The sequence below is a fragment of the Mesoplodon mirus genome, assembly GCF_964341445.2.
Source record: "Mesoplodon mirus genome assembly, chromosome: X".
NCBI classification, from domain to species: Eukaryota; Metazoa; Chordata; class Mammalia; order Artiodactyla; family Ziphiidae; genus Mesoplodon; species Mesoplodon mirus.
This window is the reverse complement of record NC_138981.1, coordinates 44,601,081-44,617,320: the sequence shown is the minus strand read 5'-3', so window position 1 is coordinate 44,617,320 and position 16,240 is coordinate 44,601,081. Positions and strand designations below refer to the sequence as shown.

The following is a 16,240-nucleotide window of genomic DNA, read 5'->3' as shown; positions in this document are numbered from 1 at the left end:
TGTGTGCAAAGTACAGTTGTTAAAAACAAAACAACAAAAACAGAAAAAAGAGGCCGTGGCCGCCGTGGGGCAGTATTGAAACAGAGCCCCATACTCTCAGACCTGGGGAGAGAGGGCACTATGCTCCCACATGTCTAGGGCTGGCAGGCAGGGAGGTGGGGTCTCATGTGTAGACCCTCTTGGCAACGAACGGATATCTGGTGGGGCTGATAGTGGGCTGGAGGGAGTCTGATCAAGATGGGGCTGTGGCCTCGGCCCCCTCCTCTGAGTCCCACACCTCTGACTGCAGGTAATCAGCGAAGAGAGCCTTGGCCCGGCGTAGGACGCGCCCCAGGTGGTGTTTTCGCACGAGGCGGTCAAAGTGCATGGCCAGCTCGTTGTAATCCAGCCCGTTGCGCATGATGTGGTCGCGGTGCTCCAGCAGGATGGCGAGGCACAGGAAGAGCATGAATGGGTTCCCTCGGCCAAACTCCTGGGGCGGGGGCAGGCCCAGTGGGGGTGGAGGTGGCAGGGACTTCCCAGGGTCTTGTGGGGAGCCCACCTCTGGCATCAAGGGGGATCCTGCAGCCACGTCACCAGTGGGAGAGGCGTCCTGGGTGGATGGTGGAGATGAAGACGATGGGGAATCAGGGTGGGAAGAGGAGGAAAGCAGTGGGTCTGAGGAGTTCAGCAAGGGCTCAGAGAGAGACTTGGAGCTGATGAGGGCAGCTGGGTGGGGCAGCTGGACGAGGAGGTCCCTCCTGGGGCCTGTGTTATCCCTGAGTTGCTGGAGGTCATCCAGACTGGCCTGTCTCAGGAGACGCCCCCCGCCACCAGGCCCCTGGCTGGTGGCGGCCAAGTGGTCAACAGCATCTTCAAAAGCATCACCTCCTCCACCGGCGGGCCTCAGCATGTGCCTCTGCCGCACGGGCCGTCCCCTGTGGCCCCCAAAGCCAGTGTCTGCCACCAGGCTGGGGGGGCCCACGAGCTCTACCTCATGCTCGGGAGGGTCGGGGGGCAGCGAGCTCCAGGTGACCTCCAGCATGCGGAGAGCGTCATCAAAGGCGAACTCGCGCTTGAGCTCGAGCAGCAGCCAGCGGTAACAGAAGAAGAGGTCATCAGCACCGGCTTCCTGCAAGTATTGGTAGAAGTCAGGGTCGGCGTGTCGCAGCAGCAGCTTGAGGTGAGCAAACTTGGTAGCCATGGCGCGGCCATCAGGGTGGAAGTTCGCAGCCAGGCGCTTCATGATGCCACAAAAGCAGACGAAGGCATGGCCCTCGTGGTCCATGACGGCAAGGATGGGCGAGGCCAGGTCACTCATGCCCTGGCAGTAGGACACCTGTGGGTGGGTAACGGCGTAAGTGGTGAGCAGGTCGTGCAGAGCCCGCAGGTGTGGGCCGTCCTCGGGCCCCGCGAAGTAGGGGTGGGCCCGGTCGGTACGCAGCACGTCCTTGAGGACCGTGCTGCGGATGAACTCCAGGTCCTCGGGGCTCGCCCGCTGGGCCCACTCACTCTTGAGCTGCTCATACTCGCGGCTCTTGCGTTTCATGTAGTCCATCCGCTCGCGGCCTGTCAGCCCGTCTGGGTACACGTTCAGAAGGTACCTCCACACCACCTGGCCAGGGATGAAAGGGATGAGGCTGAGGGTCTACAGATGAGCAGCCACACCCTCGTGTGGATCCATCACCACCCAGCCACCCTGGGCCTCTGCCCTCCTTTGGAAAAGCCTGCCTTCCTGCCTCTGACTCCTAGCCCCTCCTGAAGGTAAGCCTGCTGTGCTGGAATACTTCCACGCCATCCCCCGAGAGTGTGGCCCACAGCATGTGTCTCTTGAGCTATTCATGACTGCTGTGATGGATCCAGTGAGTGACCAAGAAGGCTCACCTTTCGCAGGGAGGGCTCAACACCACCATGGTAGATCCGCAGGCGCAACTCCTCAGGGCGCGAGAGCTGGCCCTCGTGGTTCAGGTATGTGTGAAACTCTGCATCGCTCAGGGGAGGCTTGAAGGGCTTGACGTCTTCCCCATATGACCAGCTCAGCACCTGCTGGACCTTGGACAAGGTGCGGCCCACCTGTGAAGGAAGGAGGGAGGGAGGCCACCGCTCAGCTGGGCAGGCCAGGGGCAGGTGCCAACTGGCATGCTCGGAATCCGGGGTGCCAGGGATGCCCTGCCCTCCAATCACAGCTGGGCCCCAGGGCTCCCTGAAAGCACCTGAGAGAGGATGGACTGTGTGAAGGGCAGGGCAGCTGTCGTCAGCGATGACCGCTTCTCAGCCAGCAGCACGTCGGAGCCAATGACATCCTTGGGGCTGATTATGTCCCAGTCTTCCAGCAGCGGGCCTGGGCACACAGAATGACGCCGTATGAGAATGCAGATGAGAACCTCCAGACCTCAGGGCCGGGTTCCTCTCCCTCCAAAAGCCAGGCCACCCACAGGGCAATGAGCCACTCCACTCTCCCTTCCCATGTCATCCCATTTTTACATTTTACATTTTTTTTTTTTTTTTGCGGTATGCGGGCCTCTCACTGTTGTGGCCTCTCCCGTTGCGGAGCACAGGCTCCGGATGCGCAGGCCCAGCGGCCATGGCTCACGGGCCCAGCCGCTCCGCGGCATATGGGATCCTCCCAGACCGGGGCACGAACCCGTATCCCCTGCATCGGCAGGCGGACTCTCAACCACTGCGCCACCAGGGAGGCCCTACATTATTTTTTACATGTATTTATGTAAAAAATAAAACCATGGATAATCCTCTTGTGGAAACTGTCTCACAGAATGGCTGGGCAGACTCTAATAGTAGTATTTTAATGACAGAAGGTAATATTTATCAAGCACTTACTATGTGCCAGGCACTGTGACAGGGCTTAACATCAATATAAACAATAAGAACAGTAGACAACACTTCCATACGGCTAAGTGCCAGGAAACGTTCTGAGCCCTTTGCAGATCTTAACTCATTTAATATTCACATCCATCCTCTAAGTTAGGCACTATTATTATCGCCACTCTATGTGGAAACATGCATAGTCAGGACTAGAAGTTGCCCAAGGCCCCACAGCAAGTGGGTGAAAGAACCGAAATTTGAAGGCCAGGCCCAAAGCACAAGAGTCCAAACTCTTAATCTTATATTCCTGCTAGTCGTCCTCCCACAATTGGTATAGACTACCATTACCATTCTTATTTTGCAGACCATGACAAACAGCTTGGAACAGTTGGTAAGTGGCCAAGGAAACGGTAGAGCTGGGATGTGAATCTCATTTACCTTACTCCAGGGCCCAGATAAATTTTAGCAAAAGTATTTGTAGAACAGGTATGCCCTGCATGTTAGACAGAAGAAACAATGCTATGCTTGATATTATCCAGTTCTGGCCCTTGGAACATCAGCAGAAGTCTGTCCCTTCTCTCTCTTCTTTACTCCCCCTTGCATCCTTTCTGCCCACCTCAAATGTCATGTGGCTGAAGCAGCAGTGGCCACCTGAGTAAGTTCGAGAGACTTAAGAGATGTTGGCCCTGGCGCCACAGAGCTGCTAAGCTGGCAACAGCAAAGACCAGTGGCTTTCAAACTCTATTATACGAAACAAATCAACTGGGATTTGTTCAAGCCATTGTCATTTGCAGGCAAATGCCATCACTAAGCAACATTTCCATGAAGTCCACTGTACTTTCTCCCACAGAGCTGAGGGGGAAGCAAACCCTGGGCCACAGGTGGATGTCACTGCCTCTCCTTAGGTGTCCCATGGGGCACTGCAAACCTAAGGGGTCCAAAAGGGGAGCCCAAGATCCACTCTAGACAAAACCTCCTCCTCTGCTCACGTGAGTGAACAGCGTCTCTATCTGTTCAGTTGCTTAAGTCCCACACCTCACAGATGTCCTTGCCGCCTCCCACTCTCTCAACTCCCAGGGCCAAACCGTCGCCAAGCTCCATAGCTTCTGCATGCAGAACACACTTCAATTCCACCTCTTCTCTCAGCTCATACCATGCCTCTCACCTGAAACTGCCTCCCAACCAGTCCCTGCCTCCCCTTTGCCTCTCTGCACGCTCTCCCAACAGCTGCCAGAGTGGGCTTTCTAAAACATGAAAACACGTAACATGAAGGTCGCACTACTCAACAGGTAAAATAAAGAAGGTCACACCGATGGTGTGAAAGACCAAAGAGAGGAGCCCCTGTCAAGGCACAGAGCTAAAGCTTGATGATCTGAGAGGAAAGCAGAGAGACTTGGAGGACAAGTCCAGGAGACCTGACAATGCAAACCCTAAGAAATGCAGGAGGAGCAAAGGGGTCAGGTGGAGACAGAATTACCCAGATATGAAGGAAACTGTCCCTGAGAGGAAGAAGTGGCTCGGCAGGTCTCAGGTAGGATGAATCAACGAACAGCACAGACCACAGGTTCCCCCAACTCTATTCACCTGCTGGTGAAATGCCCACATTCTAAGAATGAAGACAACTGAAAGGTCAGAATGCCGACAGGCTTCTGTTTCACAACTCTGGAAGCAAGACACTGGCTTGCAGCACCCACGGAGTACTGACAAGAGAGGCCTGAGATCCAAGGGTCACACATCCAGCCAACCCAGTACGTATCCATCACGACTGAAGTTTCTGATTATTAGCATACGTCTAACGCATGCACCTTACTGGAGGAGAACAAAGAAGTTCTCTAAGAAATGACTACTGAATGACTACAAGGGCTCAAGGTGGGTGGGGGAAGGCAAAAGGGAGGGTAAGTGGGGACAGGCCACAAGTTTTTAATATATACAGTTAAACATAAAATGACAAAGAGACTGTGACTGGGAGTTTGTAATATTGTTACGTTAGGATTCCTGAAACATAAGCGAGTGACTCTAAAGAAAAGATAATGATAGCCTGGAATTGAAAAAGAGAAAAAATTACTGTCGGAGCAAAGTCCAGAAGTTAAGGGTTAGGGAGCAGGAGAAGGATGAGAATGAGAAGTGTTCCAAAGCTTCCATTTCACAGGCTACGGAGGGTGGGGGAGACTGGAGGGGAAAAGTGCTCAAAAGATTTCACTGTCAATTGTGTAAAAAAGCATAAATCCAGCTATGGAGATTTTGTGAGAGACATACTAAAACTAGGTGACAAAGAAAGGTTAAAAATGGAAGAAACATGAAGGTATACCTGGCAAACACAAGCAGAAAGCAAGAGCAGCCATGTGAATGTCAGAAAAAGCACCACTCAACACCAAAAACATGGGACTTCCCTGGTGGTGCAGGGGCTAAGACTCGGCGCTCCCAATGCAGGGGGCTCCGGTTTGATCCCTGATCAGGGAGCTAGATCCCACATGCAGGCCGCAACTAAAAGTTCACATGCTGCAACTAAGGAGCCCGTGAGCCGCAACTAAGACTCGGTGCAACCAAATTAAAAAAAAAATAAAGTGTACAACTCAGTGGGTTTAAAAAATAAAAAAAGACCAAACACATGACAGGAAAAGAGAGATATTCTATATTGACTTTTAAAAGAAAGAAAGAACCTGTTAATAAAATGGACAAAGGATTTCTACAAGCCCAAACTCATCTAGTGGCAAAACCGGATCTGAACTGACGAGTGACTACATGTGGTCTTTCTTTTAAAAAATAAATTACTTTATTTATTTATTTTTGGCTGCGTTGGGTCATCGTTGCTGTGTGTGGGCTACCTCTAGCTGTGGTGAGCAGGGGCTACTCTTTGGTGCGGTGCACGGGCTTCTCATTGCAGTGGCTTCTCTTGTTGCAGAGCACGGGCTCTAGGTGTGTGGGCTTCAGTAGTTGTGGCACACAGGCTCAGTAGTTGTGGCTCGTGGGTGCAGGGTGCAGGCTCAGTAGTTGTGGTGCACGGGCTTAGTTGCTCCGCGGCATGTGGGATCTTCCCAGACCAGGGCTCAAACCCAGGTCCCCTGCATTGGCAGGCAGATTCTTAACCACTACGCCATCAGGGAAGCCCTATATCTAGTCTTTATGTAACTCACTAAGTGTGAATATGCACACACTTCCCTGAAGAAACATGCAAGTTTCATTATGGGGTGCTGCCCCAGGCCCTTCTTGCAGTATTACACAATATGTACTATACATACTGCACCTCCTTATCATAAAATTGTCAAACCTCCCAAATCCTAAATTATATATTTTGTGCAATGCCAATCAGTGATGTAGTGGGTTTTTTCCTTGAACTGGATAAAATTATTTTAAGGTTCATATGAAAGAATTCACATTTAAGAATAGTTAAGAAAAAGGAGAGCCAAAAAAAAAGAATAGTGGGAGGAAGGTAATGCTTGCCTTATTAAAATGTATCACAAAACCACTGTGATAAAAATATGGTGTTAGCATAGCATGAGACAAACAGAGCCAACTGGTGGAATTCAATATAGAAAGCCCAGAAATAAATCCAAGGACATATGGGAACTCAGTACATGACAAAAGTAGCATTTCAAATCAGCGTAGAAAAAGTGTTATTTAATAGATGATGCTGACATACCTATTTGTCTGGAATTTTTTTTTTAAAGCTAGGTCTACTAATCAAAATGCTGACAGAGATTTATATGTAGAAAAGAAAATAATAAGCATATTAGAAGAAAATGTAGGAGAATATTTGTATAAGCTTGTGGATGGGGAGGATGTTCCAAAGTAAGGAGAAATTCAGAAATCATAGAGAAAAAGACAGATATATGTATAAGACTGCATACATAGTTTAGTTTTTGATAGGATCAAAAAAATCACCATAAACAAAGCCATAAAACAAAAAGATAAGCTTGGAAAGAAATATCTGCAATACATATGACAGAAAGAGAATTCATATCACAAATACAGATTAGTTGATGGTCTAGGCTTGGTAATCTTCCAACTGTAGAGGTGACAGAAACTGACTTCTTCCCTGAAAGAGGGACTGGGCCATCTAAGTGGTCACAACATGCCTGTTGCTTTCACAGTCACGAACACAATCCCAAGAATTCCATTAATAATATTTGTAACAGCTCCATCGATTGGACACTTACTTACTCACTTATTTATTTATTTATTTTGCAGTACGCAGGCCTCTCACTGTTGTGGCCTCTCCCGTTGCGGAGCACAGGCTCTGGATGCGCAGGCTCAGCAGCCATGGCTCACGGGTCCAGCCGCTCCGCGGCATGTGGGATCTTCCCAGACTGGGGCACGAACCTGTGTCCCCTGCATCGGCAGGTGGACTCTCAACACTGCACCACCAGGGAAGCCCTTACTTACCTATTAATGTATAGCATGATCCCATTAATGTTAAACACATACCGTCTGTGTATATATACAAATATGAATATACTTACGTAGCTCTATATGTAGATTAATTTGTCTGTGTGTATATGTGTGTGAATAAATAAAGGACCTGTAAGGTTACACATCAAACTGATCAAAGTAGCTCCTGCAGGGCAAAAGGGTAGGGGAACAAGATTAGGCACAGTGGGGGCTTCCCTGGTGGTGCAGTGGTTAAGAATCCGCCTGCCAATGCATGAGACACAGGTTTGAGCCCTGGTCCGGGAAGATCCCACATGCCGCGGAGCAACTAAGCCCGTGAGCCACAACTACTGAGTCTGCACTCTAGAGCTCGCAAGCCACAACTGCTGAGCCGGTGTGCCACAACTACTGAAGCCCATGCGCCCAGAACCCGTGCTCCCAACAAGAGAAGCCACCACAATGAGAAGCCCGCGCACTGCAATGAAGAGTAGCCCCTGCTCGCAGCAACCAGAGAAAAGCCCGCGTGCAGCAACAAAGACCCAGTGCAGCCAAAAATAAAATAAATAAAATAAATAAATTAAAAAAAAAAGATTAGGCACAGTGGTTCCAGGAGACTTCAGCATTATTTATAATAAGGAGAATGTATTTACTGGATAATTAAAGATTAGTTTCATTAGGGAATTCCCTGGCGGTCCAGTGGTTAGGACTCTGTGCTTTCACTGTGGAGGGCCTGGGTTCAATCCCTGGTCAGGGAACTAAGATCCCACAAGCCACGTGGTGTGGCTAAAAAAAAATAGTTTCATTAAAAAATGCAACTCCAGGGAATTCTCTGGCAGTCCAGTGGTTAGGACTTGGCACTTTCACTGCCGTGGGCCCAGGTTCACTGGGTTCCATTCCTGGTCAGGGAACTAAGATCCTGCAAGCTGTGTGGCACAGCCCCCCCCAAAAAAAGCAGCTCCAATCAAATTCCCATCAGGATTTTAATGCAATGATAAGCTAATTCTATTAAATGAAAAGAACAGTGGGACTTCCCTGGTGGTGCAGTGGTTAAGAATCCACCTGCCAGTGCAGGGGACATGGGTTCGAGCCCTGGTCTGGGAAGATTCCACATGCCATGGAGCAACTAAGCCTGTGCACTACAACTACTGAGCCTGTGTGCCACAACTACTGAAGCCCACGCACCCTAGAGCCCATGCTCTGCAACAAGAGAAGCCACCACAATGAGAAGGCCACGCACCACAATGAAGAGTGGCCCCCACTTGCCGCAACTAGAGAAAGCCCATGCGCAGCAACCAAGACCCAACGCATACAAAAAAAATAATAATTAAAAAAAAACAGTAAGTGCGTGAGAATATTCAAGAAAAAAATTTAAAAGGAGAACATTAAAACATACCATAAAGCTACATGATTAAAACAACATAGAATTGGCTTAGGGTTGAACAAAGAGATCAGTGTAAGGGGATCAGGAATTCGTGTATTTGCAGGAGTTTGGGAAACAAGACAATGGTAGGAATAGAACTAACTCATCAGTAACTGGAAAGTTGATGCTCTTTAAAAAGATAACTTTTAAATGTCCTTTTGCCAAACTGATGGGTGTGTGTCTCTCTGTAATTTGCATTCCTCTCAGTTCTTGTGCAGTTGGGGTTTTCTTCACGTGTTTATTAGTGGGGCAGGTTTTATTTCTTTACTGAAATAGTGCTATTGTGTCTATTTTATAGGTGAGGAAATGGGGGCTTGGGGACTTAGCTAAGTGACTGACACATAGTAGCACATAGGGCTGCTCAGTGTAGAGGTTCCTGTGTCTCTGGCTACCTGTCTTTTCCCATTTGTCTCTCTGCCTGTCTCTGTCACTATCTTTCCCTCTGACACTTGTTTCTCTCTCTCTCTCTCTCTGCCTATCTTTTTCTCTAATTTCCTTTTCTTAACAAGCCCCACATTTTGTAGAGTTAAATGGTTAAAAGCAAGGACTCTGAAGACAGTTCAGCCACCACCTGGGTTCAAATCCTGCTCCTCCACTTACTGTCTGTGTCACATGGACAAGTCCTGTCCCCTCTATGAGCCTCAGTTTCCCCATTTATAACATTGGGATAATGATTGTCCCTACCCTGTAGGATTGTTTTGACAATCCAATGAATAAACATTATGTGTGCAGAATGGCCCCAAGTGTTCGACACATGTTAGCTATTTATATGTTATTATGACATCAATAAAATGCCTCGGGACTTCCCTGGTGGCACGGTAGTTAAGACTCTATGACCCCAATGCAGGAGACCCAGGTTTGATTCCTGGTCAGGGAACTAGATCCCACATGCATGCCACAACTAAGGAGCCGGCAAGCCGCAACTAAGGAGCCCGCGAGCCGCAACTAAGACCTGGCACAACCAAATAAATAGATAAATATTAAAAATAAATAAATAAAGTAAAATAAAATGCCTCAGTCACCCCAAATAGACACTGTGAATTCCCCAAGGCTGGGAACCGTGTCTTCCACTCCACAACTTTTTATTTTAAAAAATTTCAAATCTATGACAAAGTTAAAAGATGAATACGTTGACCATCCATATGTCCTTCATCTAGCTCCCCCAACTGTTCACATTTTTGCCACATTTGCTTCATCTTGCTTATATATAATTTTTTTAATTTTTTAATTTTTTTAACATCTTTATTGGAGTATAGTTGCTTTACAATGGTGTGTTAGTTTCTGCTTTATAACAAAGTGAATCAGTTATACATATACATATGTTCCATCTCTTCCCTCTTGCATCTCCCTCCCTCCCACCCTCCCTATCCCAGCCCTTTAGGTGGTCACAAAGCACCGAGCTGACCTCCCTGTGCCATGCGGCTGCTTCCCACTAGCTATCTATTTTACGTTTGGTAGTGCATATATGGCCATGCCACTCTCTCACTTTGTCACAGCTTACCCTTCCCCCTCCCCATATCCTCAAGTCCATGCTCTAGTAGGTCTGTGTCTTTATTCCCGTCTTACCCCTAGGTTCTTCATGACCTTTTTTTTTCCCCTTAGATTCCATATATATGTGTTAGCATACGGTATTTGTTTTTCTCTTTCTGACTTACTTCACTCTGTATGACAGACTCTAGGTCCATCCACCTCACTACAAATAACTCAATTTCGTTTCTTTTTATGGCTCAGTAATATTCCATTGTATATTTTTTTGCTGAATTATTTGCAGATATCATGATGCTTTACCCCTTAATACTTAACTGTGTTTTTCCTGAGAACAAGGATATTTTCCTTCTATAACCATAACACCGTTACCATACCCAGGAACTTTAACCCTGACACACTATTATTTTCTAATGTATGCTCCATAATCAAATTTTGGGGACGGTGTCTTAATTTACCTGTGGGCTCTCAGGGACCAGTACAGGTAAGACTAGGGGAACAAATATGAGAAGACTGGAAATGGCTGAGAGATAAAAGGAACAAACAAATGAATATGAGTGCAGGGTGAGTGAATGAATAAATACAATTACCATGACTATAATCAGCATTGTTATATTTACAATATTATTATAACTGAAACATATAATAGTGTGGCTCTATTATTATATTGCATTATACAATTATATATTACTACATTATATGCTATAATAAATGTGATCGTTATTGTTATTAGAGCTAATACTTTTTGAGCATTCACTATGCAGCCATGCACCTTTCCAGGCTTTTTACATGAATTTCCCTGTTTAATCATCATGATGGCCCTAAGATACCATTATCTCTACTTTACAGATAAAGAAATTGAGGGCCATTGGCCAAGCCAGGATTTGGACCCAGGATTCCTTGCTCTCTAGCCCACTGTGAGGGAGTGCACTGTGAGGAGTGGAGTCATCCCACGGGAAAAGGGGGGCATCCCAGAGCAGTGCCTGCGAGGCACCAGGTACTCACTATCCTCAGTGGGCCGAATATCTACACGCAACTGCAGGTAAGGTTTGGAGGCGGTGGCGAAGGCCGTGCTGAGGTCCCAGTCAGATAGGAGTGAGAGATAAGCTTCCTGCCCCAGCCGATCCCGGCCCAGGTAGCTGATACCAAAATTCTTCTTCCTGGCCAGAGGAGACATGGCAGCTTTCAGTGCCCCAGTGCCCTGGAGGCCTCAGGGACAGTTTCCAAAAGAAGCCGAGGAGGATAGATGATTTTGAAAACAACTTCCTACTGTGTGCTGGGCACTGTGCCAAGGATTTCAGGCAGCCTGAGGTCAGATCATTTATTTCTATTTTGTTTCACAAACAGAAGCAGACACACACCTGCTTGTATCTGGAGAGCACATTGGAAACTGGTAATGTGGTCCCCTCTAGGGAGGGTAACAGAGTAGCTGAGGGATAGAATTGGGAAGAAAGCAGCCTTGTGCATAAAAAAAGCAATCTGTATGTTTGTTATTTTTCACAACAAAAAATGGTTACGCACAAAAAGTCAAATAACAACTAAGAATTTGTTCTTCAGATACACCTGTGCAACTATGCAAAGAAGTATGTTGTGTGATAACTATTGTAACCATGGAAACATCCTAAATACCCATCGCTTTTGTATTCTTTGAGTTTGTTACCATGTGCATTCGTCCAAAATAACAACGACAACAAAATAGTCATCACACCTGCCTCCAAGAGACACTACTTTTCATCTACCAGGTTGGCAAATTTTCCAATATTTTTAGTAGCCAGTGTTTGTGAGGGTGTGAGGGAAACAGGAATTTTATGTGCTGCTGGTGAGACTGTAAATTGGTAATACCTACCTGGAGAACATTTTGGAAACATCTGTTGAAATTTAAAAAAAGCATACACCGTTTAACTCAGCAATATTACTCCTATGACTAGATTTCCCCAAATATTCCAAGATATGTATGTGGCTGTTTGTTCACTGTGGGATTATTTTAATAATAATAATAATAATAATAATAATAATAATAATAGTAATAATAATAAAACAACCTCCCCCTTTACCAAACAACAACAATAAAAATTCCAAACAACCGCTGTCAAGGTGGGTGGCCCACTGGTTTTCCCCAGCATCCCGTTACTCACCCGTTCAAGTCAAAGGCTCGGATGAGGATGTGCTGTAACACATCGAGTGAGGTGATCTGGGGGTCCACAGCAAAAGAGCGAAAATCAGGTGGCAAGAAGCTCTCACATTTCTGGGGAGAGAAGACAGGGGTAGGCCATCAGGGGTCACATCACCATGCTGACATGGAGTGAGTGGCAGGGACCAGATCAAGGTGGGAGTTCTGAGCCTCTGCTGTTTTTGCTCTGAGTGGAGGGTGGCGGAGGCTTGGGAGGGTTCTGAGCAGAGGAGGGATGTGGTCTGACTCAGGATTTAACAGGATCCTTCTGGCTGCTCTATGAACAGTCTGTGGGGGACAAAGGAGAAAGGAGTGTTCCAGTGAGGGGGCTACTGCAATAGTCCAGGCACCCAATCCTTCTTCTACATCCCCTCAATGATGGTTGCCTGGATCACCACGTCCAGTCTGGCCCTCACTAAACCAGTCCTCTGCGCTGCAACCAATATAGCACATCTATCTACAACACTCCCCTGCTTAAATCTCTTCAAAGGGAACCCCAGGATCCCCAACAGGTGGGCCTATAGGACCCCAGCCAGCCTCTCTCCAGTCAGCTTTTTTGAACTTTACACTCTGGTACTACCAAACTCCTGGAAGTTACTCTGAACACATTCTGACTCCAGGCCTTTGCTTATGCAGATCCCCCAGTCTGGTACGTCCTTCCCACTTTCTTCAGCTGGCTCACTCACAGCTCAGGCATCTTCTCTTTTCTGAACTCCCAAACCTCTACCTTTGAGCTTCCTCTATTACACTGAAGTGATCTGTTTACTTCTCACCAGAATCTACCCTCTTCTCATCACCACCAGTGCCACGACCCTAGTCTGAGCCACCATCACTGACTGCCTGCTGGAACTACTGCAACAGCTTTCTTACTCAAGAGTACACGCCAAAGGCCCTTCGCAATCTGCCCCTCTCTTACCTCTCCGATTCACCTCCTACCACCCTTCCCCTCACTCTCTGGGCTCCAGCAACATGGGAACCTAAGGGAACATGCCAAGCTCATCCCCACCTCCCAGCCTTTGCCCTTGCTGTTCCCTCTGTCTAGAACACTCTTCCCCCCTGATATGCACATGCCTGACTCCTTTTTATTTGCGTCTCTGCTCCTTCAGTACCTCTCTGGGGATTTCCCTGTACGACCTTGGCTAAAGTAACTCCCTAGTTCCAAACCTTTTTCGTTATTTCCCCATGACATTAACCAGTGTCTGAAGCATCTCATTTATTGAGCTGTTTGTCTCCCCGACGAGTATGTCCGCTCATCCAGGGTGGGGACTTGCACAAAAGTGCACTCTCAACACATATGTTGACTGATGTCAGCGGCTCCTTTTCAGACAGCAACAGCCTCCCTCATTTCTCAAGGCCCCACTCAACTATTAAGGCCCCTCCTCCAGCCCTATAGTCCCTCCTCTCTTCCCACAATCTCCACCCATCCATTCCAGAGGCCTCTACCTTTCCATTTGCAGTCCTCACGCCCCATGCCCTGCCCTCGCATTCCCAGGTCCAGCCTCTCCCCCACCCTCCACTCACGCCACCATCACTCTGCCCTCAAGCCTCGCCCCTCACGTAACACCCCAATTCTCAGGTCCCGCCCTCTAGCCTAGGACAGTCACCGCCTTCCCTTCCCCCGGGAGCTCTGGGCGGGCTGGACGACGGGCCGCCAGCCTCACCTTGACTCGGACCCGCACCACCTCTCGCTCTTCCTCCTCAGCTGCCGCTTGGGCTCCCCCACCAGGCGGGGGCGCTCCGGAGCCGGCCAAGTCCGAGGATCCAGAGGCCGTCGCCATCCCTCCACCACCCGCCTCCGGGTGACAGTTGACTGTTGCCCCCTACCCTTGCGCACACCCCAGAATGCGGGCGCCTGCGGCCCCACCTTGCGCCCGGGCGCAGGCGCAGAGGGCGCCACAGGACCCTACCCCCCCACCACCTGGCACAGGGTGGAGGTCGCCTCTGCGCATGCGCACAGTGTGCTGTTGCCAGGAGCCCCGCCCCCCAAAGCCGGGCATTTTGCCTCACTTTAGCCAGTGTGCAGGCGCCTATTGAGGGCCCGCCCCGCCCTTGTCCTTGGTTTGGTTGTTTGGGCAGTTTGCTTCCGGGTTCACCTAGGTGCGTGTTAAAGTGACGACCTATTCAGGCGAGAAAAGTGGGCGGGGAAAGGAAGCTGCTGCGCGACGACGTCAAGCCTCCACATCCCGCCCCAACTCGCCTTGCGTCTCTGCTTAGAGATGATGTCATCTATTTCAAACGCCTGTAATCCTCACTTCAAATGAATCCGCTGAACGGAAGAATAATCCTTTTTCCAGAATCTTTTAAAAAATAGTTTACACGTTGTGAAAATTCATGGGAGCTTTACATTTATGATTTTTGCAGTTTCTGCCCGCATGTTATACTTCAATAAGTAATTTACCCAAAAAAGCCATTTGTATGCTCTCTGGAGGTCCTAGCTTTTTAAAGTTTGCCTTTGTTTTTATTGAATCCTTACAACACGTTGAGATCGGTCCTGTTATTAAATGGTGTGTGTCCACCAAATATCAGCTGAATACTGGACATAGCTTAGACTCCTTTGAGAAACTTTATGTACCACAAAATGCAAAAAGGCATTCTCCTCACTTTACTGTATAACATCTGTATGGTTTGGACAAAATACAGGCTGCCCTTACAAATGTAATTTCTCACAAAGGAGTCCTGTAAGTTACCTGGACTCCAGCTGTTGCTGCAGTATTGTATGGATGCTACCCTTAACGTTACCTTTTTAGAGAAGTCTGCAATTCTAAAACACTTCTGTGGCACTGCTGGATTTTCTGATGGAAACAGGGAGTTTGAAAGTCTGTTTCTCATTAAAATTACCATAGGGTGGAATGAGCAAAACATTAGCCTAGAGCTTGGAGTTTTATCCTGAGGGCCCTGGAGCACAGGTTTTAGATGGGGGTATGATGTGATCAGATGTCCCTGTCTTGGTTTGTGGAGAGAGCCCTGGAAGGAAAGATACTGGAAGCAAGGAATTCAAAAAGGAGGTCCTTGTCATAGTGCTGCGGAGAACTTTCTCTTTCATTTGTTCATTGTTCCATTCAACAAAGTGTATGCCAGATAGTCTAAATATATTAATTCCTTTAATCTGCATAAAAACCCTATGAGATAGGTACTATTATTATCAGCATTTTACAGATGGAAGCACTGAATGAAAGAGGAAAACGTGCTCTAGACCAAAGCGATACTAAGTGGCACAGAGCGCAGACAGTGCAATGGACGGAAGGTGGGCCTGTGCCTGGTGTGTCTGAGGAAGAGCACAGAGGCCAGCATGCCTTAAGTAAACCATGAGGTAAGTGATGGATCTGAGGTGAGAAGGTGAAGCACGGCCTTAACAGTGAGGCATTTCTCAAAAGCTACACTGTAGGCTTGAGCAGAACCAGGATTTAAACTGAAGTCCTGCTCTGCACAGGTTACCTGGAGCCAGTCTCCAGGTATCTGCAGTTTTATTATTCATTCTTTGTCATCTCAAAATTCCTCAAGTACCCATTTGTTTTATGACTGAAGGTCTATGAGGTTAATGACAGAGTGCAGGATGAATGATGGGGGCCTGTAGGGTGAAGAGTATCTGTGGGTACATGATAGGTGGTCTGTGGGGTTGAGTGATAGGATATGGGGTAAGTGATGGAAGATCTGGGGATCTTCCCAGATCTATAGGGTGAGTGATGGGGTATGTAAGGTAAGTGATGGATTCTGCAGGGTGAGTTATGGGGAGCTTATACGGTGGTGATAAGGGATCTGTATGGTGAGTGATGAGGCCTATGGGGTTAATGATAGGGGGTTTGTGGGGAGAGTGAGAGGGTTTGTGTGACACATGATAGGGAGTCTATGAGGTGAGTCTTGGAGTTGTACGTGATGGGAGGTCTGTTGGGGCGAGTGATGGGGTCTGTGGTGTGAGTGACAGAGGTCTGTGAGGTGAATGATGGTCTGTCTATGGAGCAAATGAAAGGCTGTGGGGAGAGTGATGGGTATCTTAG

The 16,240-nt window shown here is 48.0% G+C and overlaps 1 protein-coding gene across 1 annotated transcript; it reads right to left on the bottom strand.

Annotated features, from left to right (window-relative positions):
- Positions 1 to 14,179, bottom strand: TBC1D25 (TBC1 domain family member 25). Its single transcript, XM_082609639.1, has 6 exons — positions 13,907 to 14,179; positions 12,211 to 12,320; positions 11,081 to 11,235; positions 2,193 to 2,320; positions 1,864 to 2,052; positions 1 to 1,594 (listed from the first exon to the last, which is right to left on the bottom strand). Exons 1-6 carry the CDS (start codon positions 14,021 to 14,023, stop codon positions 233 to 235), a joined length of 2,061 nt encoding a protein of 686 aa, XP_082465765.1. The 5' UTR covers positions 14,024 to 14,179; the 3' UTR covers positions 1 to 232.
- Between the last annotated feature and the right edge of the window lie 2,061 nt (positions 14,180 to 16,240).

Coding starts and splice junctions, on each gene's coding strand:
- TBC1D25 (XM_082609639.1), bottom strand. CDS start 14,023: ATGGCGACGGCCTCTGGATCCTCGGACTTGGCCGGCTCCGGAGCGCCC. Junction 12,321..13,906: donor TGGTGCGGGTCCGAGTCAAG/GTGAGGCTGGCG, acceptor TTCTCTCCCCAG/AAATGTGAGAGCTTCTTGCC. Junction 1,595..1,863: donor TTGAGCCCTCCCTGCGAAAG/GTGAGCCTTCTT, acceptor ATCCCTGGCCAG/GTGGTGTGGAGGTACCTTCT.